Raw genomic sequence first — 27,260 nt, forward strand, 5'->3', positions numbered from 1 at the left:
TAAGACCCCAAAAAGTCGATGTCACATCATCAATGATCCGGAAACCTTTTGACCGTCCATAAATAAAAACATGCTATATACTTTTTTCTTCATATAAAAAAAAAAGAAAGAAAAGACAAATTGTACAGATAATGCAGCATAATTCAAAACAACTTGTTTTGCTTTTTTTTAAATCTTTTTTCTTCTTTTTTTTTTATAGCTGATTGTGTAGAAAATATTTCACATGTAGGGCACCAGTCTGCAGCAGATGTTACTCATTCTAGTCCTGAGGTTCTGCTTTACAAAAAACAAAAACGAGTCAGTCTCTTGTTTTTACAATACCACTGTGGGCCGCGTGTCCTGCAGCTGTTTCAACATAAGGTCGGTGACACCCGAAAAGGCCCCGTCTATTATTATTTTGACCTTACTGAGTGATTTTGTGTTCTGACGGTTGCTGAAGCGCACACACGTGTCTTTGGAGTTCAGACCCGACGTCCTGCTCCACGTTTCTGGGACGCCAACCTTCACCGTCAAGGGTTCACATTTATTCGACTGCTCCAGGAATTTCAAGAAAGACATTTCGAATCCCATCGGTTTGAAAGAGGCCAGCGGCGCGTTCTCATCCTGCAGTATTGCGGGGCAAGAGGAGTCGGATTCGTCGTCCCGGCTGTAAGCCACCTCGACTTTGGTCGTACGAGGCATTTTCTTGCGTTTCTCAGATTTTCCGATCAGTTTTCGCGGACGCCCTCGTTTACGTTTGATCACCACGGAGCCGTCCGAACTCTCATCTGTGGATAATTTGCTTTCGAACACCGTGGCGGGGGACCCTGCTGAGGCCCTCTTGCGTAGGACGGGCTTCGAATACCCATAAGTTCCTCCTTCCAGGCCGGCGTCCGATGTCAACTCGTTGTCCGACAGGTCAGAGGTGTTCTCCGATTTGGAATCGTCGCTTCTGATGGAGCGGCACTTCTGCCTGGGGAACTTTTTGCAGAATATGAAGTGACTCCTTTGCTGTTCCAGGTACTTTTCCGATAGTCCGTGTCCCACGTAATGTTTTAATATGCTCCGCTCTGACTTTGTGACTGTATCGCAGCCTTTAATCATACAGGGGTACTGTAGAGGAAATCTCTTGGTGCACATGGACGCTGCCTCCACTTTAGATTTCAAGGAGGGTTTTCCATATTTAGTCCAGTGGTTGCTTTTTGCCTTGCTCACTACTCTCTTTGTGTCGCTCGGCCTCTGGAGGATCTTTTTATTGCTCTCTATGTTTTCCTTCCCATTACTTGTCTTGGTAATTTGGTAAAGCAAAGCCTTTGCGTTTTGTTTAATCTCAACTTCCATCTGTTCAGTCTTTATCTTGGGCTGGTACAGCTCCTCATGCTTCTTCATGACATGCCTGAGCAGGTTTGACTTTGTGGCGTACCTACGGTCACAGCCTTCAATTTCACACTTGAACGAGCCGTTGAATTGTTCATGTTTGACCAGCTTCAAATCTTTATGCTGCTCTTTGACGTGCGCTATGTACTTCCAGAACGCGGTGAAGGAAGCCGTACAGCCTTGTTGGCTGCAGGCAAACTTGCCGAGCTTGACTCTGGACAAGATGCTGCCGATCTTCTCAAGGCTGAAACAATGCAGCTGCAAGTAATGCTGCAAAAGGTTGGGAACTTCTTGGAAAACTCGCGAGCAGTCTTTGACTTGGCACCTGAATTCTAAAATTTGGGGGAGCTCCGCATCCGACTCCTCATCATCGTGGTCCATAGTCTCATCCGGTCCGTCGCTCTGGTCCTGCTCTTTGTTCACCGCCAGTCCCAACAGAGCCGACTGGTGAACAGCCCTGTAGTGGAGGATCAGATTGTGCTGGATGGTGAAGGCCGCCACGCAACCCTGATGAACGCAGCGGTAGGGTCTGTACGGACTGGTGGCGGCCCGCGAGTGGGGCTTCCTCCGCTTCCTGGTTACGTTTATGCTCGCCTGAACTCTTGCCAGTCCGTTGACAGCAGATTGCTTGTCGGGAGCCGGAAGCCCATCGGCAGACAAAGCCTTGGTGAGATGAATCGATGCTTTGGGCAAATGGGCATGAACTTGTTTACCGCATGCGCGTTGACGAGACCACTGTTGTGCGGACTGAAAGCTCGATGCGGAGGTGTGGGCCTGCACTGGTGGCGTCATCTCTTGCTTGAGCACGGGAGTGGTTTGCAAGGGCTGGATGACCGTGGAGCAATTGTCATCTTGTAATTTCTGGTTAGTTACGTCCGTGTTGGTGATCGATACAAACGCCTGTTCATGTTTTACGGCGTCTTGGAGCGAAGTGGGCGTCGGGGTTTGCAGACTCACGGGCAGGGAGGCCAAAGCCGCTGCAGCGGCTTTGGCCTCCCTGCGCTGGGTATCCAGGTCTGCGATTTCTTGAGCTAATAATTTGTGAACTGAGTTGTAGTGAGCGCGCAGGTTTGAGTTACGGGTGAATCTTTTGCCACATTTGAGACACTTAAAGGGAGCGTATTGGCCGTACTTTTTTTTAACCACATTCACCATCTCAATAGTGTAGTTGTGACATTTGGAGAGGTGTTTCCAAAGTGCTTCACCAGATATGGTACTAAATAGGCAGTTCTCACAAGCAAACGGCTTGACAATGTTCTTCAGGGATACGGTTTGGCTCGGCGTAGAGACGTTACTTTGTTTCGTGGGTATGGCCATTTGATCAGATCTCTGTCGGATTAAGTCGAGCCTTTCAAATGCACGTTGAACTTCCGTCATCCACTGTTGCTGGCCGGCAGACAACTGACCAGGCTCAAGATCGGCATCGTTTGCCGGGACCCCTGTGGTGCTCAGGACGTCCTGCAGCTGGGTGGAGGTCTCTCTGAAACCGGTAAAGCTCTGCGTGTTCAGAAGTCGATCAATTTCGACAGAGGTTCCCGGCATGATTGTACAGTTTTCTTCAAGGGAAGCCCAGTCACTCTTTGTATCACGGAACATTTGATGAAGCCCGTAGTCATTGGAGGAACTGAACATTGGGCCAAAAGACATGGCACTTGAATTGGCATTGGGGTCAGTGTTGCTTGAATGGGATAAGCTGTTTCCATGGTGAAAGTCGCCAGCCAAAATCTGCTCCCGCAGTCGCTTTTTAACATCGTGCTCCGGCGTCGTCCTTTGCGTCTCTACCTTTATGCCACGTGTTGCTGCACTGAGCCGACCATCGGGTAACCGTGTCCGCATCACTGGGTTTGAATCTGCCGTCTGCATGGTTGCTGGAGAGCGATACCTTTCTCTGTGGTTCGTGGTGAAAGGGTTTTCATTGAGAATCTGGGAGAGAAGTGGGTCAGGAAACTCACTTCCAGCAAACGTATCAACGCCAGGCTGTGAATAGTGCGATATACTGTACGAATTGTCCTCTTGCTTCACCTGGACATTTTCTGTATGCTGTATGACAGAGCTCCCTGGCAGGCGTTCACCAGCTAAATAGGGAACACACGGGTTTTGGAACAATGGCTGCGGCGCAGGTGTGTTTACAAAAAGTTCAGACAAGTTGGATTCAGCCATGATTTGCTTAAGAATGTCATCATTTGTCTCATCATTGTCATATACTGGCACATTATCTTGGGAATAATTAGGGGCAGGGTAATCTTTTGCAGCTGCTGAACCATTTGTGGCAGACAGATGAGGCTTCCCCTGATAAACAGCAGGAGGGCTGTAAGACGACTGTGGCTGAGCGGGGTTGACCGTTTGCTCTGAATTGAGGAGGTCGAGAAAGGAGGCCGGCAGATCTGTGTTGAGTTCAGACTCATCGTACGGTTTACAGCTCACGCGCTTGGACAAATGGCCTCCGAGAGATTTAGGACTATCAAATTGCCTAAAACACCTGCAACAACCAAATTTGCCATCCCTAATGATCGCTGGCCATTTGGTCCGTTTGCTTTTTCTGGCTGGCTTTTGATTTTCAGGGTGGTTTTCAGAGACAACTGGGCCGTTTTGAGGTTGGTTGTTAAAGTGCTTTTGGCTTGCACTGTGTGGAGGGGGAAAAATAGACTGCATATTACTTTGCATTGATTGAGTTTTTTCTGGTGCCCTGGAAATGGAGACTAAACTGCTTTGCATCTGTGATGAATATGGCGGAATATGGCCTTGTGCTTGTTGCGACACTTCCTTAGCACCGTCCATGTAAGAGGGCATAACTTGCCGGGATCCATTTTCCATAAGCGGTGACTGCAAGGCATCAACTTGTATGTTTGACGCATAGACTCGGGAGGAGCCACAGTTTTGAATTTGTTCACTTCCAGGAGCCGAGAGCCAATTTTGACTACCTGAAACATGGGACTGCGCAGTTATTGGAGTGGCATCACTTCCCAGCTGAGAGAGGACAATGGGGTTTAAAACCTTTTCCATCAGGAGAGAAGCATTCTTGTTGTGGGAACATGAATGGGAATGTAGAGCAGAACAGTTTAACCGTACACCCATATTAATATAAGGAGGCGATTGGATAACGTTCTGCCTCTGAACTCCGTGAACTGGTACTCTGCTGGCCGGCTGGTTCTGAACCGAGGCGGCCAAACCGAGATGTCCAGCAGCTGAACCGAGATGTCCACCGGCCGATGTGCTGGCCGCCGGCGCATAGGTTATCTTGATTTTAGTCCGAGCAACTTTCCACTGTTCATAGAAATCGGAGTGAATCGTTTTCATGTGCTTGGACACGCTCCTGGAGGAGCTGTAGTGCCTCGGACAGGTTTCAAACGGACAGTGGAATCGCTCCCTGTGGCCAGGCGGGGGACCGGCGCTCGTTACGGATGCCACAGAGTTCTCCGATCGGTTCTCCGATGATCGGTTCTCCGATGATCGGTTCGCAGTGAGCGGCTGAGGGGTTACCGTTGGAGGAAGTGGTTGCGACATTGCCGGCTCTACGGAGTTCTGCGGGGAGGGTAATGTCAACAGGTTGCTACTGCACATTGGCCCTTGTTGCCCCGGCAATGGTAAGTTGCAGTGGGAATTGTAACCCGTCGTTCCGGTATTTAAACTACTGGGGAACATTTGTGGCCGGCCATGCAAGACACCGGTATTACAGCTATGCGACACGCTACCTAAATTAGCTTCAAATGGAGGTACTGGTTGATTGTGTTGGGAAGGTCTTATACAATCAAAAGAATGACTAACTGAACTACGTCTGGGTTCACTTGGATCGGATGAGAGAAAATTTGCAGGCTGAATAACAGAATGATTAAAATCCTGTGTGTGACTGGTGGCTGAGCAAGGCGTGTTTAGTGGTTCCTGTTTGACTCTGTATTGTTCGAAAGGTTCCACCGGCGGTTGTGAGGATTTCCGTAAGCTCTCAATGGACTCTGGCAGCCTTCCATTATTTGAATTACCAGCACTCTCGGGTTTCCAGTTGTCTTGGGAACTCTCTTGTTTGACGGGAGTGCGATTGGAAAGCATTTGTTCAATGAGTGAAGGGCCGGGCTGCATATTTTGTGCGATCTGTTCGGCCGCCGGGCTTTCCTCCTCCAGATCGGCGTGCCCCTCCTGGTGCAAATCCAGCTGGTGCTGCGAATGGAACACCTTCGCACAGTCCACAATTTTGCAAGTGAACGTTTTATAATGCTGCGCCTCGTGGTCATACAGTTTGAAGGCCTCGTGGAAAATCTTGCCGCAATTGGGAAACATGCACCTGGCCTTGAAAGCAGAATGCGTTTTCCTGTGTATCAAGAGTTCAGTGTTGGACAGGAAACTCGCCTTGCAGTTCAACTGGATACATATGTACGGCCTCGCGCCACAGTGGACCTGTAAGTGGTCGTTCAGGTGGCTGACGTTAATAAAGTGGCGGCGGCAGTACTGGCAAACAACCTTTTTGCTCTGCATTTCGAGGAAAGTCTTCGCTTCCTCGTTGTCCCCGTGAGCTTTAACGTGCGCGACGAGATTTCTGAAAAATTTGAAACTCCGTCTGCATTTTCCAACCGGGCACACGTTGTCCTCCCCGTTGTCAGTGTTACACCGGGACACTCTGGACGGAACATTCCGACTCAACCCCCCATTTTGACCTAAGGAACCACCATTTTCATGAACTTTGTTTTCCGTCTTGGACTTCAATGCTGCAATAACGGGGGCGGCCGGTTTGGGATTGGCCAATTTCTTGTTTGATTTCATGGCGGTTAGCCGCTCCTTGCACGACTGTTTAACGTGTGAGGTCACATGTGGAAGCAACGTGTCTTTTGAGCTAAAGGATTGAGTACATATTGGGCAGCTGTACACGCCGCCGATCAGGTGAGTCTGTGCATGGCGTACAATCCTGTGGCCGAGAAACTCTTTGTCACACAGCACACAGTACTGCATGTACGCCTGCCAGTTTCTGAACCTAGCAGATATGAAACCCTTCTCTCTCAGCTTCTTCATTTCTCTGTTTTTCTGTCTCTTGTCTGTGATGTCGTTCAGTTCGTAGGTGCCACTGACATTGTGGTCTGGGATATTCCTGAACCCTTCCTGGCCGAGAAAGTCTTCCTCCTCCTCGGGGTCTTCGGTATCGTTCAGCAAGTCGATGGACGATACTATTGATGCTTCTTCGCCCATCAGTGCGAGACAATGACGCTTCAGCGTTTTCCAGTCCCAGAACTCCGGGTCGAAAGGCCACTGGGTTTTAAAAACCAGCAGGAGCTCGCAGCGCAGGGAGTTGGGAACGGGCATATTCTCCTCCTCTAGTTTCTGATCCGGTTCATTGTAAAGAGTCTCCACGGCGTAGTAGGAATCCACCGTGGGCTCCAAGAGGAACTCCGTCAGCTGGCAGGCTCGCTTGACCTCCAGGTCGGTGGGAAGCAAGCAAGAAATAGTTTTACACACAGTGGCCTTGGTGCTTCCGTCGTCCGATTCCATTCGCAAAGCCCTGATGCACATTTCGATGCACACCGGCAGTCCATCGCTGTCAATCTATGAAAAGGAAACAAAGGAACCAGAGTAACGTTAAGCTGCCAAACACAGATTTACATTTTCTGAAAAGAGACACTTTAAAATAACGCAGGGTGGTTCCTTGTTTGGCAAAGTTACCAGCAACAACATAATAGCTACGTACGTATGGCTGCTGGTACATTTCTCACATCAATAACAAAAATAATCATAACTGAATCCACCACCAGAGGAGGCAGTCAGAGTCAAAATAACATTGGTGTAAAAGAGACAGCCATCAAGCAATGTTTAAAAAGTCCATGCCAGCTTTCTTTGGCTCACTGTAATAAAGCAAAGATAAAAAGATTGCTTTTAACTTAAAAGACTACAATAAAAGCATGTAAAAACTGTGAAGTGATGACTTGTTCTTCAGTGGGCCCACAGTTTGATAACGCTACATCAACTGACTGTTTACTGACCTCTGATTGGATGACCTTGATAAGGAACAGAATGTGGTACACAGTTTTAGAAAGTAAAGACATCTGGCGACATCCGTCGAGGAAGGCTTGCTCTGATGGCTCCAACCTCTTCAACAGCTTGCTCCAAAACAGAGTGAGCTCCCTGGGGAGAAGAAATGGAATTCATTTAGTCATTTATTAGTCTGTGTCGTCATTAAATCTATTGATTAATCTAGTCACGCTCATACTGACCATCAGCCTCTAAATACTCACAACATCATAATGACACAAACACAGAAGAGCTTCGTCAGCCAGGGACAGTGTGCATTAATACTACACATTGATTATGGGTAAATGATTCAATATGTGTTTAATAAATATATGCAGACCAATTCTGCGTTCAACTTTTGTCTTTTCCTCAAACTAGATTAGTCTAGCTAAAATAATTCTGACAAATACAAAAAACAATTTATGCCAATCAAAATCAAATCTGTTTATTCAAACACTTGAATGCATATAAATAAATAATATAAAAAAACATATATACATTAAGAAATATAAAAAAAATACAACAACATTTAAAAAGATAAATAAAAAAGATTATATATATATATATTTTTTTTTCTTCCTTCTTTTTATTATTATTTATATATTCTTTTTTTATTATTATTTATCTTCTTTTAATTTTGTGTAGGGTTGGGTACCGAGAACCGGTGCCAATATGGCATAATGGCACCCCTTCCAACACGTCCGGTACCTACCGGACCGAAAAGCAACGCAGATTTCGGTGCTTCCTTCCGGTGACTACGCAGATTTAAACACTTTTTTTTCTACACTACTCTGTAAAGTTGCACGGTATATAGATACTAAAAAGGTAGCGCGGTACCCGTACATTAAAAACGATTATTAAAATAGCGCGGATCAGAGTGCACTCGCTGCGGCGCTCCCCGTCTGCCTGCATGCAGAGCGGGGCTCAAGGGGGCGGGGCTTCCAGCGCTCACACACTGTAGACATCGTAGACATGTAGAGATCGCTGGAGACACGAGCACGAGCTTTTGAACATCCGTCCTCGGCTTGCTGGAACAAAGCTCTCCCAGTTGATATTAATGATGACGTGTAGTCCAGTAAAGCTGCAGTTTGTAGAATCCAACAGTGTCTGAGTTTTGTTGCACCAGTCCCAATCAGGCCACCTGATGCTTGTGTCTGTTCTTTTTTTAAATATATATTGTTTATAGTTTGAAGTTAAAAGGTTTGAAGCTGTAGTTTGAAGTCAAGTATTTTGTATGTATTTATTTATATTTCTAGTATACTTTAAACATTTAATATATTGTTCAATTTGAAGAAAAAAAATTGCCTTGGCAATAAAAAAGTATCGGTTCAGGCACCGGTATCGTTTTAAAAGTATCGGTTTAGCACCGGTATCGGAAAAAAAAAAAACGATACCCATCCCTATTGTGGGATAAAAGTGTAGAATAAAACGTTTGAAGACACATTCTAGGACTAAAAGAATCACCGTTATTTGCTTTTGTACAATCAAGGATAATTTTTTTCTTCCCTCCATACAACAAAGAAACATACAGATGTGCATCAAATTGTGTGTCTTGTGATTTCTTACCAAGCACAGTAAGTATCTCCTTGGAGAAGCTGCCGGGTGAGGAAGGCCGAGCACAAGCTGAACGCTGCCCTCTCGTCTCCGTCTGACTCGAGGTTGCAGATCATCTCCAACACGTCGCGGCAATCCTCCTTCGAAAGCTGCACAGATGGATGACATGTGCAGTGAGCAGGTTTGACTGGAAAACAACACCTATTGCTTTGAGGACAACACCCACAAGCTTCATCATCTAATATTTATAAAGTAATAGGAGGCACCATAATTGCCTTCCAACATTTGCACTCTGGCAAATTGCTTTTAAGTGTAGCCTGCCATCTTGTGGCAAAGAAAGGTATTACAGGATACATTCATAACTCAGTAACATAACATGGCAAAGTTGGACCGTTAAACTGGTTCAACAAATACAATACAAAGTCGTTCGGTGTGATTACATCATTCATGAAGTTTGGCTTTAACACAAATGTATATAAATAATTACCTGGTCCATCAGCTGGTCCTGTTCTGAGGTAGCACAGAGACACACAAGGTACATCTGCTTGAAGAGTCCCTTCCCCTGGAAGGCGTGACACTCGGCGCACACCTTGGCCAGCAGGGCTGCCTTCCCCAGCTGATTCCCCTTCATCATCTGGCTCACTCTCATTTCCAGCAGAACCAGTCCCTCCTGCACCAGGAACTCCTCGACTAAAAAAAAAGTCACGTAATTTTCAGATATTATGAATTGAGTTTTTTTTTGTTTTACATGTAAACAAGAGTATAGTCATACTTTAAATAAACACTGAACATGCTTGATAGTCAAATCTTGGAACCCCATTCATACTAATTCACAGCTCTGTAAGACCACCCACGCAGAACCGTATATGCATCGGCACTCATCCTACTGAGAATACTGCTCATGTCAGAGCAGATAGCGCGAGGAAGAGCGACGACCACGTCAGCAAGCGACCATTTGCATGTACTTTTACAACATACTTTTACATTTGTATGTTGCATAAGACATCACTTTTACCAGGAAACTTTGTTAAAATTCGTGACAGACTTGTGTTCTGCAGCTGGCTGTCTGGCTTTTAGATATAAACTTTAGATATAAAGTCTATTTACTTTCAGTTGTATTTGACTAAAGAAGAAAAGTGTCCAATTATAGTGTTTTTTTTTTAAATTACACATGTGTCCCAGTCCCAGTTCATAATGCTGAACAAACTCCATTGTCGGAGACACTCGATACGTTTTGGATCTGAAACCCGTCTCACGGACCGGAGGTTGGAGCTCACCTTGTTGGGTCTGGAGGTCTTCGGCGGACCTCAGGAGGCCTTGCAGGACTCTGTTGGTCCACACGCCGTCATACTGGCCCAGAGCCGAGAGCTGGGACAGCTGGGAGATTCTGTTCTCCTGCAGCGTACCGGACACAAACTGGACACAAGAGGGAGAAACTCCATGATGTAAAAAAGACAAAAAAGATATCTGATATCAAAGTCAAAATCAGCTTTAATGTCAGGTATTTCACATGTGCAAACCTACAGAAAAAAAAACGAAAAAACATTTATCTCCTCTGGCAATGGCGACACAAACAATTAAAGCAGTGGTTTTTAAAGTTTTTCTGTAAATAACATCATTCTGTGCTTTTATAAATAACAGAATAAAGAAAATTGCAATCACTTTCAAGTAAATCAATATTGCTCCCTCAGACCAAAAAATAATATTTTTTATAATAATATTTTTTTTGCAAATTAGTGCAGAGATGTGTCAGCCATCACGTTGTTTTAGTATTAGTGGATGCAGTGAGCTGCTTTCCTCTACAAATATTTTTAAAACAGGGTTGTAGATTTGATACGGCCTCTCTCAATTCATGCTCAATGAATTTTGTTTTGAGAGACGCAACAGCATTAAGGACAACGTCATGGAGACTTCACGGAGATTGGCTTTTGGCAAAACGCCAAGAATCGGCGAGTCGTGCATGCGTAACCTGTTAACGGAGTAACAAACATTTACCCGAAAGTACAGGCATTTCTCCATGTATTTATTAATGACTTAGTTTTATGTCCGTGTACTTTTGTAATATGTGAAGCCAGCAGGCTCATTGTTGGGTACAAGACACAAGCACTTTGGCTCGTTTCACTTGGAGCAGGAGAGCTACTCCGGGTCGTTTAGTTTGTTGAATAACAGAACAAGGTGTAGACCTGTTCATAGGAAAGAGAACCGTAACCTCTTAACGTTCCTGTAGAATTTGACGAAAAACGCCTATCCAGGTATACCCAAAGTAAATTGGAAGCTGTACTTTAACTATTTGGAGTAAATGCATGGTCTTGGTCTCTTTTGAAAAGGTAACACTGAAGCTTTTTCCCTCAATAGTCAGAATCACTTTAAGTGCTGCTGACACCGAGTTATACAAGTTTGAACACACTAAAGTAAAAGGTTTTTATTTCCGCCTGAACATTTCTTTGTAAATAGATGCCTGTAGATGACTATAAATGGGACTTATGGACTGGAAAACACAATGGGACCATAGCCTGAAGCCTTTTCTAGTCTAAGTAAAAAGCAGAATATTTTACACATGTTTTTCTAATGAAATGTCTAGGCGTTTTTTCATTTTGAGACTGAAAATATTCATGATATATACACTATATACCTATTTAAAAGACTCATAGTCTTGCACATTTATAGAGGTACTATTCATATGTACTACCAGTATTGCCGACACAGAGAAAATGAAGTATAAATGCATTTTTATGCTAATTCAATGACAGACTGAGGATCTATGAACAGAAGTCTGTTCTGGTGAAGCTGGAGCCTGTTGGGATCATCTCCACCCCCTCTTGTTTAGTCCCGTTTTTTAGGCAATTTCATTGTCTGTACGAAACGCCTGTCATCTGAGCTGTACGACGTGACAGGCTTGAGCCACGTAAGAAAAGAGAGGCTGAGGCTGAACTTCAACGTAGCTTCTGGTTGGGTAATGTAGCCTGTCAGTCAGGACTTGAAGCTCCTATTGGTTCAAGTAGCTGTGCTCTCTAAAGATCAGAAAGTCGACCTCGTTCCGTGAAAAAACTATAGATGTGCGAAAGTTAATGACAAAAAACAAGCAAATGATCCATCACAAAATAATTAAGGTTGACAAAAACATCATGTAGAGATTGGGAAGATATTGTTTGACAATAACTACTGATTGATTATAAACTTGAAAAGTCTGATACAAATACAGCAACGTTGTCAACACACAGCTGTGATTTTGGTCAAGAAAAACAAATCTCGTTTTATGAATTTGTCATTGTACAATGAGGCTTGGTTTTCTGCTAAAAGCAAAACTGCTTTCTTTCATATCTTCCAGCTGATATGAAATGATGCAACGCTAGTTGGTGGATATTTATGGATCACGTGTTTTGGACTAAATCTTTTATGGGATATTTTATTTTATTTTATTTATTTTTTTTTTTTAAACTGGACCTTTACGACGCAACAACGCCGTTTTTGTTGGAATGTTATGGATTTATGGATCAATATGAGGAGTCATCGGTGAGTTGCCTGGATTTTGCTATCGTTTGTTTGTTTGTTGTTGCCTGACAAAAGTCTTGTTTGTAGCTGCCGTGGTGGTCTGATCTTGAAACGGGTTACACAGATGGAATCACAAGAATCGTAGGTTTCCAGAAACATATGGCACTCGTACCGAACTATAAATAGGGGGTACAGTGTACACTAGAACAGTGGTTCTCAAATGGGGGTACGTGAAAGGCACTCCAGGGGGTACGTGAGATTTTTTTTAAATCTATTTAAAATTAGCATCCATTCAAAAATCCTTTAAAAATATTTATTTGATAAAGATTCAATACAACATAAGTGTAAGTTAACAAACTGAATTTTATATTAAGTAGGCTATTTAATTATCCTAAAAACCCAGAGTCTCCCCCATATCAGGATGGTTTGACAAAACCTGGCACACGCTACCTATCGTTACCAGTCTATCTATCACTGCCGCCTTAAAACTCAAACAATGAAGTCGTGGTTGAAGCGTAGCAGCAATGCTGCTGTAAACAGGGACAAGTGCCAAAGAAGATTTGTATGCCATTGTTTATGTTGTCAACACCTTCTGTGAAAATGGAATGAGCTGGAAATCCTGCGGCAACATCTGCACGGACGCAGCGGCCTTGATGACGGGCAGCGCGAGAGGATTCGTAGCGCGCATTAAAACATAAAACCCTGACGTGAAGTGGACTCACTGTGTCATACATAGGGAAGCATCGGCGTGCAAGAAAATGAGCCCTGTGTTACATGACGTCTTGAACGACAGCATCAAAGCAATCAACTTCATAAAGTCAAGACCACGCAATGCACGCCTGTTTCACCACCCCTGTGCACACATTGGAGCTGAACACACAACAGAAGTGCGCTGGCTCTCTCGAGGGAGAATACTCAACCGGCTGTTGGAATTACGATCTGCAGTGCACACCTTTCTGATCGAGCACAGGTCTCCCCATGCATGCATGCATGCATGCATATATATATATATATATATATATATATATATATATATATCAAAATCAAACTGAACGAACTGAATGTGTCTCTGCAGGGCAAAGAGACCAGCATTTTAAACCTGTATGACAAGGTGGGTGGCTTCCTGAAGAAAGCAGATCTGTGGAGAAGGTCCTCTGCAGAGGGAGATTTCACCTGCTTTCCTCAGGTGGAGTATTTTCTCTCTAGTGAGGATGTGGACAGAGCTCCAGTCAAGTCGGTCATAGTGGGACATTTGACCAACTTGATTCAAGATTTTCACTCACGGAGGATAAATCTGCACAGTGAGGAACCCATTTCTCTTGCCTGAAACAAACGGAAGCAAGCTACCTGTCACTTATCAGGAAAAACTCCTGGAAGTGTCATCTGACCGTGGCCTCCAGATGAAGTTTGCCACATCCACACACACAGTTTTGGGTGTGTGTGTGAAGCAGGAGCACCCTGACCTGGGACGGAAAGCTTTGGAGCAGCTACTACCCTTTGCCTCCACATATTGATGTGAGGCCTCCTTCTCCGCAATGACTGTAATCAAAACAAAGAAGCAGACTGTGTCTAGAGAAGAGCTTGATCACAGCAGTGGCCTCGCTGCCACAAAGACTGACAAAGATCCTCAGTGAAGCACAAGCACCTCACTAAAATGTAAATGCAAAAGCATAGAGTTCAATGCCATATTCATTGTTGACAGTTTAATAAATCCAACACTGACGGCAGGGGTTACGGAAGGGGGTACTTGGCTGAAAAAATATTTCACAGGGGGTACACCATTGAATAAAGGTTGAGAACCACTGCACTAGAATGTACAGTAAAAGACGCCCGCGGGACGGCAGAACGTTAAGAGGTTAAATGACTCCTTGTGATCTGGCGCTATATAGAAAATTAAAGGGGGGCAGGGGGTTTCTTCAGGGGGGTAGGTAGGGGAAACACTGGAATGTCTTGATTGTCTCCGACATCTTAAGGTGGTCTACTATTAATCTAAAGTGGAAATAGTTTGTAACTATGGGTCATTTTGTTTCTAATCTAAAATTAGACATACATTGGCTCATAAATTGATTTAAAGTTAGCTCATGAATGTGATTTTCTAGAGCTTTTATTTTGAAATTCCAAAACAGAATGTCCTTGGAATACAGTTTGCCTTCACCAAGTTTGCTCTCATTTCAAAGTCAGTTCTTACACGCTCGTACCGTAATGCAGTGATTGTCAACCACTGTGCCGTGACCGATCATCAGGTGTGCCGTGAGAAAATGTCCATTTTCACTTAATTGGTCTAAAAAATTATTATTTAGTTGCCGCAAATAATTTTCCATTGTTGAGCGTCTGAGCCTGCAATATAGTGTCTGGCAGAGTGATTTCCTATAGACATACCTGCAAACTCATAAGGGGTGAAAAAGGTGACAGCGGGGGGGGGGAGTCAGTGCCGAACAGCGTCACTCATCGAGAAGCTGACAAACTATGATCATTATGGGTTTTATTTCTTCTTTTGTCAATACCAAAAAAATACACACACACACACACACACACACACACACACACACACACACACACACTTTCTGGCATGGAATAGCCTTCATTTCTAAGAACAAGAACAGACTGGTGAGTTTCACATGAAAGTTCTCTTTTTCTGGCCATTCTGAGAGTATAGTCGAACCCACAAATGTGATGCTCCAGATACTCAACTAGCTCAAAGGAAGGCCAGTTGTATTGCTTCTCACCAGCATAACTGTTTTAAGCTGTGCTAACATAATTGCACAAGGGTTTTCTAATAATCCGTTAGTCTTCTATGCGATTAGCAAACACAATGTACCATTAGAACACTGGAGTGATAGTTGCTGGAAATGGGCCATATTTTTTTAAACAAGTAAACACATTGATTCCCTTAACAGCATCAGTCAACTAGACAGCAGTACTGTCAGCGAGCCGTCCATAGCTGCAACAACAGCAGGCAGCAACATTTACTTTTTACAGTTTAATACTGTGAGCGCAGTGGAGCTACTTACCTGTCAGTGTAACTGGGCTCAGTCATGGTTCAAAATTGTTATAAAATTACAGCGCCGAATTGCATGGTGGGTAGAGTTCGCGCACAAAAAAAAAACCAGGAAGAGACAGACCGGAAGACACGCCACACAAACAGCTGTTCGCCGCCCAACTTCCCAGCATTCAATTTGGCCGTGTAATTTTGAACCATAAGTGAACCAAGTGACCCTGACATCTAAGTAGCTCAACTGCGCTCCTAGTATTAAACTGTAAAAAATAAATGTTGCCGTCTGCTGTTCTTGCCGATATGCATGGCTTGTTGACGGCACCGCTGTCTAGTTGACCGCTGCAGCGCAACAACAGTTGTTACGTGTTATCACCGGTATATGAAAAATTCATACCGTATGGAAATCTGAAACCGGTATACGGTTTGAACCGGTATACCGCACAGCCCTACTATGAGCTCTCACTTTTAAAGCCTAACAGTTAATGTATTTGCAGGTCAAGACAAACATCCAACCGCCTGCAGCATGGAGCTCCATCAATGATGTTTCTGACTTCGCATATCGAGAGGCTCTGGAAATATTCTTCCAAAAGCCTGAAAAACACACTGCCGTGACCAAGCCTGCACACTTTGTGGTCATTATTAAAATAAATGAACACCATGTTTCCTTTAAGTCAGTATTTATCAAACTGGGGCAGTATTTATTTACAGGAGGGGCGCAAGAGGAAATGCTGATTTTAAATGTTCACCGTACACCATTAATAGGTTAAGCTTGCGCATGTGCGACTCGGCGATTCTTGTCATTTCGCCAAAAGCCGATCTTAATGATATCTCCGTGAGGTCGTTTTTTTTTGCTGTTGCGTCTCAACATTGAGCATGAATTGAAAGAGGCCGTATCAAATCTACAACCCCGTTTTAAAAAGATGTGTAGAGGAAAGCAGCTCACTGCAGCCACTAATACTGATATAATGTGATGCTTACATATCTGCACTCATTGTTTTGCAAAAAAATACCTTATTGTTTTCCACAATAAGATATTTAGTAGTAACTCAATATTAGTTTTTTCCCCATAACTTTATTTGAATTTTTCTAACAAAGTGATAACACTTGTTTTTTTTTTTGTCTGATGGAGCAATCTGGTTTACTTGAAACACTGAATACTCTTCCATGCCAGTAGGCAGCGCAATAATGACCTACCATATGCTGTATTATGCTACAATGTGGCATTTTGTAACTTTTTGGGTTGTTGGTGTGCCGCAGGATTTTTTTATTGTAGAAAATGTGCCACGGCTCAAAAAAGGTTGAAAAATACTGCCGTAATGCCTACGAAAAAATATGTGCGTTATAATATGTGTGTTTTTTCGAAGTGGAGGCTGGCTTGACCGCAGTACCTTGGATGACTTAGGTCGTACTGATTTCTCTGCCGCCAGATATTTAAACTAGCGTTGTATAAAAGGACAAAAGCAGCGTTTACAGTGTACATCCTTTTTCTTACGAAAACAAAAGGACGTTGTGGAGCAGTGCTTCGTCTTGCGGTGCAAAACTTTGGTTTGAGTTCTGTCCTTGCATTTCAAATTTTAATCATTTTTATATTTTTAATAAATAGAATCCTCAACTTTACCTGCACACACGACTTGAATTCTTTCCACAAGCCATCTGGAACATCCGTCTTCAACGAGAGCAAAAGCTCCACGAAACTCCTGCATGACAAAAAGGAGCAATCAACAAAAACACAAGCGTGACGATCTGAAACTCTTAGATAGAACAAACAAAGAAAGGTATAATTTAGCTCTTGAACCAGAGTAGCATTCAGCATAATGATGATTGATTGCAGGAGCGTTATCCGCAGTTAATCACATCTTTAGGGTACTCACAGTGAGAGCCTCTCGACCACAAGAGGAACGTTCTCACACTGCAACGAGAGGTGTGGCGACGCCCGGGCGTAACTCAGCAGCGCCACTATGTACACTTCCACCAGCGCCAGCGGCTCTTCCTCTGTCTTCCAGCGGCTTGCATACTCCAGCAGCGTCTACACAGAGACAGAGAGAGAGCCAAGGTTGTTCACTAAAGAACCACTCAAAGAGATTCTGTGTGCGCTCACAACTTTCATCAGCAGTTTGGGAATCAAGCACAAGCTGTTCTGCCCATCAGGGCCGAATGGACAAAGAAGCGGACGTCATCTACAGACACAAAGACACAAGACGACTGCTCATGCTGCTTGATTGCCCCCGATAAATATGATTGTGGATTAGAAAAAAGAAATAAAAGTTATAATTGTTAATAGTTGTTTAAAAAAAAAGGTAACAACAATAACTAACCACAAAGAAATAAGAATACAATTGAATAGGATTGTCTGATTTATGTTCAAAAAAATCTAATAAAAACACACTGAATCTGTAGACTACTGCCTAATAGTCTTATAATTGCCATTTGATGACAATTGCTCATATACTGTAAGCCTAAATAAGTATATTTATTATTTTGAATAAAGGTTAAATGTTATTTTACAAGTTTCAAAAAGTGCCCCTAATTTTTTTTTAAATGCCCCTGGATTTGAGTCGGTGGGGGCAAAAAATATCCCCCGAAAAAAATTGTAAATGTCCTACCCTGATCTTAATCGGGTTTATGCTGCATTAAGACCTTAACATGTCCCACATCTTTTGGATATTTGTTTCATACAACCTTGGACAATTAGTATTCAACTGTTTAAGCACACAATGCAGTTTCGCAAATATAATTTAATAGAAAAATATATGTACGTACAGAGTTTCCCCCAGGTTTACAGCTTCAGGGGGGATGAGCGACGACAAACACTTAAAGCAGTGGTTCTCAAACTTTTTCTGTAAATAACATCATTTTGGCCAAGAACTAAGCTCCGTTTGAGAAAAACACCATATTGCAGGTTGGAATTTCAGCATCAAAAAATGTCAGCATCAAAAGATATCGTTAGAACCGTGATGGTATTATTAAGGACACGTATGGGTACAGGCAAGTACTTAGGGCTGCAACAACTAATCGATGAAATCCGATTATTAAAAGAGTTTTCATTATCGATTCGTTGGGTCGCGCAATTATTACGCCAGTCAATGATTGAGCGAGGAAAGCACACGGCTACCGGTACCGGCGATCGTAACGGGGAATGTGAGGTCTTTGAGACGCTGTGACTGACAGGTTTGTACAACTCCAAGTGTGGCCTGAACACGCCCCCCTCTGATATCACATACACCTGATCACTCCGCTCTGTAGCTAAGGGGGATGAGTGGTCGTCCCGAAACCGCAAGGTACCCGGTTCGATCCCCAGTCCTCCCATAGCTCACATGTCAAAGTGTCCCTGAGCAAGACACCCAACCCCCAGCTGCTCCCCAGGCGCCTCAAAGGGCTGCCCACTGCTCCCCAACCAGGGATGGGTCAAATGCAAAGAAGAATTTCCCCAAGGGGACTAATAAAGTGCATGTTTGTTTGTTTTTGTTATGTCAATAAAATAGTACCATTACATTACAACGCTGAGGAAGCAGTGGACACCATCCACTCCACTGTGTCTGGAGTGCTGAGTCAACAGCCTGGTGCTTTTCTGACTATCTGGTGACTTTAACCACACTGGATGAAGCGCTGCCAACTTTTCAACAATATGTCAACTGCCCCACAAGGAACAATACATCTCTGAATCTACTGTATGCTAATGCTAAGGATGCAGGTCTGATCACGACCTGGTCCTGCTGACACCCAGGTATGTTCCTCTGGTGCAGAGGCTGCTTGTGACCACCAGAATGTTAGGCGGTGGTCTCACATTACGGACTGCATCACAGAATACAACAATGTTTTTTAAAATCCGATTCATCGATTAATCCAAAAAATAATAAACAGATTAATCGATTCTTAAAATAATCGTTTGTTGCAGCCCTACAAGTACTCCAAAGTCCATACATGGGTGCGTCCCCAATGATCAGTCCAACTGGGCTCGAGGTAAACAAAACAAAAAGCACAACATATGCCACATTTTTAGGACGTTTATGTTTTTAGTATAAAAACTTGCCATTCCTTTTTATTCTTCACAAAATGGAAGAATTATTTCGGAACGATTTATTTTGATGAGAAAACAAACACCTACTTAATTTTTATAGTTTAAAGCATCCGAGACATTACGAACAGCCATGCTGACCGCAGTCAGAAAAGCCAGTGCAGTTGTTTTCAGGCTACATATGTGCAGAAAACATCTGCCTGCAGGGAGGAGAACCGAGCCAAGAGCAGAGACCGCTCCGTTTACCGAGCTTGCTCTCTGCTTCTCGGATGTCTCAACTTTAGCCTCCACACTCAGGATTCCATCACCCAGTGTCGCACTCTGGGCTCTTTGCTCCACCGTTAGACACTCAACAAAATAAAGACCCAACATATGAGAACAAACTCATTAAAAGCCAAATTACCAAGCAAGTTATTGTAAAGTATAGTGCCTTTCAAAACAAACTATTTGTAAAATGTTGTTGTGTAATGGACGAAAAAAATAAAAAAATATACGGTGGAACTTTATTAATCCGGAAGGAAATTATGTGCCAAAAAATATAGAAAAAAGATAAATATATATTAACAAGTATAACGAATACTATACAGACACCATTGCAAAATAGAACACAATAGCAATAAGAGTTAGGTCAAACAAATTAAAGCTTTTAAAAAGTAAAATACAACAAGGATTAAATACAAGTGTATAAGAAGTAATACTAACATGAGGGCCTAATGCCGTGTTCACACCAAAACAGTTGCGAAATATTCTTGCGTCCAGAATACATGTTAAGTCAATGCACAGCCGCGTTAGGTTGCGAAAAAGCGGATTTTTCGCCGGGCGTCGCGATAGAGGCGAAACGGCGTTGCGAATATTCGCAACTCCGCTTTTTCGCCGGCGTTCAAATATTTCAACTCCAGCGAATAATTCGCATGACGCGGAGTTGCGAAAGCCAATCAGCGTTAAGAAGCTCCACCCGGCATCACCGCCGTTACTGAATGAAACTGCTGGCCCGCTGAAGGAGCGCTGGAAACGGCTTCACTCAGACACTCGTCCTGGAGGAGTCGGAGCTGTGTGTGACTACGGAAAATGTTATGAACCCAGACACGGGGCGGTTGATGTTCCGACGTGTGTGGGACTTCCTCAACAAGTATAAAGCAGAACTAGTGGTTATTTACCTGGTGGATGAAGGAAATAGTAAATGTTTTCAAGACACAGATATAAGCCCCGCCCCTTTCCCCCAGCGATGGTTGCGAAAAAACGAAAATTCGCAACTGTTTTGGTGTGAACAATGCATAATGGAAACTTAAATAGAAAAGTAATATTGAGCATGATATATAGAGATCTGTGTTTCCCCTACTGTTATATTAGGGGGCGCCCCCCCTGTATTTTCCTCTATAGCGCTAGATCACAAGTCGTCATTTAAGGTTCACATATTACAAAAGTACACGGACATAAAACTAAGTCATTAATAAATACATGGAGAAATGCCTGTACTTTCGGGTAAATGGTTACGGTACGCCGTTAACAGGTTACGCTTGCGCAACTCGCCGACTTTGGCCGTTTTGCCAGAAGTCTCCGTGACGTCGTCTTTTCTGCTGCTGCGTCTCTCAAAACAGAAAACAGATCTCAGCTCAACGTTGAGCATGAAGTGTATCAAATCTACAACCCTGTTTTAAAAAGATGTGTAGAGGAAAGCAGCTCACTGCAGCCACTAATACTGATACAACCTGATGGCTCACATATCTGCACTCATTCTGTTTGGCCAAAAAAGAAGAAGTTATTATTATTGTTTTCCACAATGAGCTATTTAGTAGTAACCAAATATTAGTTATTTTTTGCACAGATAGAACTTTATTTTCATTGTTCAAAGTCAGCGGTTCCCAAACTTTTTAGGCCACGCACCCCCTTCTACATCCCGACCGGGTTCACGCACCCCCAATCCTCCACACCTTTAAAAAAAAAAAAAAAAACGCAACAGAGCCTATTTATAGTCGCATAAAATCGGACCAATGCGAGAACTGTTTGCTCACGCGTGGCGTTTGTTACAAGATTTAGTCCGCCGTATAAATTTCAGTTACACAAGGCGTCACTTTTAAAGAGCAATAAGGATGGCGAGGACACACGCACAGGCTCAGAGGCAGATTGCATTTCACATTTATTTACTTAAACACAGTAAGCCACGTAGAGAACAAAGAGTTGCACATGCATAGGCTCAGAAACAGATATAAATAAAAAAGGAGGAGTCCATATGAGGATTTTCACATGCAGCGCAGGTGGCTCAGCCTGCAGCAAGAGCGATAGAGAGGTAGAGGGAGGGGGAGAAAGTGAGAGACGTGAGTCTCGAGACTCACGTGAATGAGACTGCAATTGTTTTTGGCTGTTTTGTAACTCTTCCAATTTTGATCTAAAAAATGTAAGGGGCTTCTGACTTGCACTGGCATGCTTGGTGTTCAGGATGCGCAAATAAGAGGGCTTCAGACAGCTGTTAGCCAGAACCTCACTGCACAACACGCACTGTGGCTTCGGGCAATCTGCATTGCCAATCCAAGTGAAGCCCAGACCTAGATAATTGTCATCATATTTCCTCATTTTTTTCCCTGTCTGATGCTCACTCTCGTTTCCTCTTTTTTCACCTTGACTTCGCGATGGGCCTCTGTGCTCCCGGTTTGTCTGTGATATCCCTTCCTCCTCCTCGGTCTCCTCCGTCTCCTCTTTCTCCGACTCCCGGTCGATTTCTTCTCCCGGTCTCTCCCCAACGCACCTCTCCGTTTCTCTCGCCTGCGGTTCCTCACTCTCTCTCTGTCCCTCTCCTCTTTTATTACTGATAGCTTCAGATGTCCCACCTGACAGCTTCCCCGATTTCAGCCAGTTTAACATATTTTCATGGATGTTGCTGAATGAATGAAATGACGTTAGGTGCACAAGCTAGGCTCGCTTGTGTGTAGGTAAAAGGCAGTCTGGCGGCCGGAAGTGCATCTATTTATTAAATTGTACGTTTTTAATTTTAAATCTTACAAAGGGAATTTTTATCATTAAAAAAATCCTACTTAATTTTTTTTAAATTATGTTTAATATTAATTATTACACCATTAGACTACCATTACATTTTTCATCTCGCGCACCCCCTAGAGGCAGCTCCACACTTTGGGAATCCCTGTTCTAAGTGATTGCAATAAAAAAAAAAATTGGTCTGATTGAGCAATCTGATTTACCTAATCTTTATTCTGTTACTTATACAAGCACAGATGGAATCACAAAATGATGTTATTTACAGAAAAAGTTTGAGAACCACTGCTTTAAGTGTTTGTGTCGGCTAGTTTCAGAATAATTTGAACATCTTACGGCTCATTTTTAAACCATTGCATGCCTCCATCTGTGACACGCCTCCTCCCCGCTCAAGGTCCTCGGCCCCACTAATGGTGGCCCATTGCGGTCTGGACTCCTGAGCCGTGGAACTCCCTGCCTGAGGACCTCAGCCAGACTCGCTGTCCTCTTTTAAAACTTGATTTCATCCGAAGGCGCTTTATTAACTAATGGCAGATTGTTGTTTTTGATAAAAATGACAAACGAACGTCTGTAGACGTAGAAGAATAAATAATTGAGGGGGAGGGCTAATACTCAGTCGTGCACAAGGACCTTTCCCTCTCAGATGAACCCGGACCCAGCGAGGGAACTGGGGGGTTTCCTTCACACCAGTTGAGCCGCTTGAAATCTCGGATATGATTGAATGAAAACATCCCCCGGAAAAAAAAAGATGCAAAACAGTTGCTTTTGTTTGCTCAACGCAACAGAATATCTAACTTATTCCAACAGAGAATTATTTAAGTAATCGGTGATACTCAAATCATTTCAGGAAATGTTTGAGTATCACAGATGTTCTCTCTCCATCAAAGACACGTGTGAACAAGTAAAACGGATTTGACTAAAAACAACCGGTTTATCGACACTTATAAGAGATGAATGCATTGCTATCTACTAAAATAACTGCTGGTCCTTTCTTCCCTGTCCTCTACTGTATTTCTTTACTAGAATATACAGGTGTATGAAATAAGCGAATGAAAAGTGATTAGATGCTCCACTCTGTAAAAGCAGTGTACAATCAAGTACATTTCACAACTAGGATTTGGGCGGGGTGTTTCTATTCTCATCTTATCTTTAATATCACAATCCAAATCATATCCATCACGTTTACTACTTATGACGCAAAGGCACACAAAAGAACAGGCGACAGAGTCTCGAGACTTTTCTTACCTCTTAGTTTCGTTAGTGGAAATTGCCTTAATATTGGCAGAGGAAAAAAATTTAATCTGAAATAAAATCCAGCTGTTCTTTTCTCCCACGTTACACTTCCATTCATATCAGTGTTTCCCCTACAGTTATAATAGGGGGGGCGGGGAACCCCCCTGAAGAAACCCTCCGCCCCCCTGTAATTGTCTCGATAGCGCCAGATCACAAGTCGTCATTTAAGTTTCTCTTTCCTACAGGTCTACACCTTGTTCTGTTATTAAACCAACTAAACGGCCATATTTTATTTATATTATCCACACGACAGCTTGTCATTTCGGTCTCTACGTGGTCGCGTTAACACTTCTCCTCTGCTCTGCATTGCGCACAGCGGAGTTCCGCCCTGATGCACAGACAGGTGCGCGTGCACGCACGCACACACAGCAGCGGACAGAGAGCGTCAAAAAATATGTCGCATGCAAAGCAGACCGCTATATCTGCGTTTTGCACGCTCCCAGGGTGAAGATGGCAACAGCAGCTCTCATGTGATGAGCAGCGGAGTTGCTCCTCACACCAGCGCAGCTCTCTGAACCCGGAGCAGCTCTCCTGCTCCAGGTGAAACGAGCCAAAGTGCTTGTGTCTTCTACCCAACAATGAGCTGCAAAAAAGAAATAGCTGTTTGTTTTCCACAATGAGCTATTTAGTAGCAACTAAATATTAGTTATTTTTTTGCACAGATATAACTTAATTTTCATTGTTCTAAGTGATTGCAATTTAAAAATATTTTTTTTTTACAAAATGAAGTTATTTACAGAAAAAGTTTGAGAACCACTGCTTTAAGTGTTTGTGTCGCCCCCCCCCCCCCCCACAACTGTAAACCTAGGGGAAACACTGCATATAATATCAATAAGTTAAGCTCATCAACCTTAGTGTAACTTCTCCCCCAGGTCTGAGCCTAAATTCACACACAGCAGAATAAAATTAAAATAAAAAAGTGGGTACGGAGCCCAGAAATGACTTCATGCCCACTTCCCCATGTGACTAAAGCCTTGACAAACATGGCGGCTACAACACCTTGGAAAATATCGATATGGAATATTGAAACTATAAATTCAGCCAGCGGGAAGCACAGAACTGAGAGAAAAGGCGTGCGCTGCGAGTCTAATATAACACGGCGGCTCCTGAAAAGGTAAAGACGATGGACGCTGTGGGAAGAGGAGAGTCGGGCGTCCGGTTCGAGACGTTAGCGCCCTTTGATGACATCACATAGATTAGTGCCAAACGGTCGACTCTATCTCAGACATGGCCGTGCAATATTTGGGCGGATTTAAAGTAGGTCGCGGTGAGAAGAAAAAAAAAGAGCAATCTCAGCGTGTCTGAGATTGGAGTGAGACACCGAGAAACGCTGAGGTTGTGATCTCAGCAGAAAAAAGAAGCTTGCTATCACGTTAGCTAACGTGTTTGGGTTGTGTATGTCGTTAAAGTTACTTTATGTTCCGTTACAGTTCAGTCTTGCTTGTAAAAACACGTAATGTGGTGAAACATGCATAACCCCCGGTCTGGTTCAGTTCACGCTGTCACTCGTTAACATTAAACCAGCGGATCTGGCTGCAGGTTTTTTACTCAAAGTAGACTGAATCAAATCACGTAGTTGGGCTTAGCCAACAACGTCATTTCGTGGTCGTAAGAGACCCAGAATTAAATAGTTTGAGGAAGAGGATGCTCTATATGCAGCGCAGCTTGATGCAGGGCTGAGATGAAGTGGTCAAAACAGACGTGAGAGGAGCAGTACAGCTTCCACTGTCCCAGTGTTTCATAATTATTGGTAAAGCAGGGCATGCTAAATGCAGCCTCTGCTCCAAGGAGATCAATTACAGTAAAAAGGGTTTACATTTGGCAGATGTAAAGCAAACATGTGTATGTTTAGTGTTAGTCCATTTTAATTTAAATGTTTTAATTAACAGCTATGGGATGTTTGAGGAGCAACCCGTTTATGCTTTCTGAAGATGTTTTGCACTGTCACTTCTGTTTTTGAATAAAGGGTTGGAAATTAATGCTTTTTTATCCGATTAATCAAAAAAATAATGAACCGATTAATCGATTATTAAAATAATCGTTAGTTGCAGCCCTAATTTAAAGCAATACATGGTGTTTAGAAATGTAAATATTCTGTTAGAAAAGTCAATATTAACACCAGCATTGGTGCATTTCATCAGAGTAGTCCTAACATTCAGTATATAGCTTTAAAAAAAACGTGTTGGTTGTGTCAAAATACAAAAAAAAAAGTTTTATTTAATCTGGTTGACAAACAGAATCTCTCTCCGTCTGTGTGCCTTGCCGTCTCTGCTTCTCAGTACGCGTAAATAAATAAATGGTTGATTTGGGGCGTATTTGTTTTAAGGAGTGCCTTTTTGTCTCGAGTGAACCTCAAACAGGGTTGGAGAATCCCATGCACAAATTACTATATATATATATATATATATATATATATATATATATATATATATATATATATATTACACCATCACCATTATGTATAATAATAATAATGAAACTAGATGCAACAACACATGCACATGAACTTTTACACAAAAAGTATGGATATTTTTTGGGATTCTTGTGAATACATTGTTACACCTGTGTGCATTTTTCCCGTGTGTCAGTTGGTGCTTTAAGACAGAGGACATCAAATCCGCTGACGAAGAAACAGGAATCGCGCTGCTTGGTGCAGATCCGCCCTCCTCATCCTCATCATCTCATAAACGCCCTCAACACGCGAATCGCATCTTTAACAACCGGAGCGTACAGATGGCTCACTAATGGGCAGCTTGCAGGACCCGCAGACGCCCGACTGTGTTTAGGCTCCATTGTTTTAGTATGCAACTTTTGATTGAAAGCGGTGTGTCTCTTCTGCACACAGACACATATAAAAAGCGTGCGTCCTATTTTGCACGTACACATAGCAGAAGGAAAAAAAAAAAAAAAAAAAAAACACCGCGGAGGTAGAACAACTCTCAAATCCGTGTTCTCCTGTGAAATCTTGTACTCGCCACATTTAATGCGAATAAGTGAACTTTAAAACGATACGTTGTTGTTGTTGACTGCAGTGGCTCTAACACAAAAAAACAACAAGCCCCGTTACAAATGCAGGAGCAACTCGATTTGCTAACAGTGCACAATCAGGGAAATTATACTCACGTGCACGCGCATGTAGCCAAACATACATGGCTGGGAGCTAACACTGGCTAGCCGCAGGTTGAGCCGTTTCGGCTGATTTCTGGGTATAATTAAGAGTAAAAGCCCCGGGAGCGTGCAGGCATTAGTCTGCTGAGACCAGTTAGTGACATATAGCTGTGCACGTACATTATTTATGAAAACTAAAACCCATAACGTCCCCTCTTGCAGGCGCAGCTACGAGCTAGCTTAGCTAGCAGCTAGGTTACGGTCTCGTTAGCTCCCGTTGGATGTGTCAGGGGGGAGATAACTCACTCGGCAGAACTCCTGGCAGTACCGGGAGGAGGATTCGGTTTGGGGGTCGTCGCTTTCTCGAACCACGGATTCCTGTAGCTCTCGCAACCGTTGTCTGAGCTCCCCGATCGTTTCACTGACACCGTTCTCAGGACATCGGTCCTGCTCGGCCTCCTCGTCCGCCAT

General features: G+C 43.3%; 1 protein-coding gene across 1 annotated transcript; it reads right to left on the minus strand.

Annotated features, from left to right (window-relative positions):
- Positions 1-152: 152 nt before the first annotated feature.
- Positions 153-27,260, minus strand: znf292b (zinc finger protein 292b; the record flags this gene model as incomplete). The annotated part of the gene is made up of 8 exons (XM_079215708.1): positions 153-6,882; positions 7,317-7,458; positions 8,911-9,047; positions 9,386-9,588; positions 10,176-10,314; positions 17,004-17,082; positions 17,257-17,411; positions 27,096-27,260. 8 exons carry the CDS (start codon positions 27,258-27,260, stop codon positions 313-315), a joined length of 7,590 nt encoding a protein of 2,529 aa, XP_079071834.1. The 3' UTR covers positions 153-312.

The sequence above is a fragment of the Taurulus bubalis genome (assembly GCF_910589615.1).
Source record: "Taurulus bubalis genome assembly, chromosome: 3".
NCBI lineage: Eukaryota > Metazoa > Chordata > Actinopteri > Perciformes > Cottidae > Taurulus > Taurulus bubalis.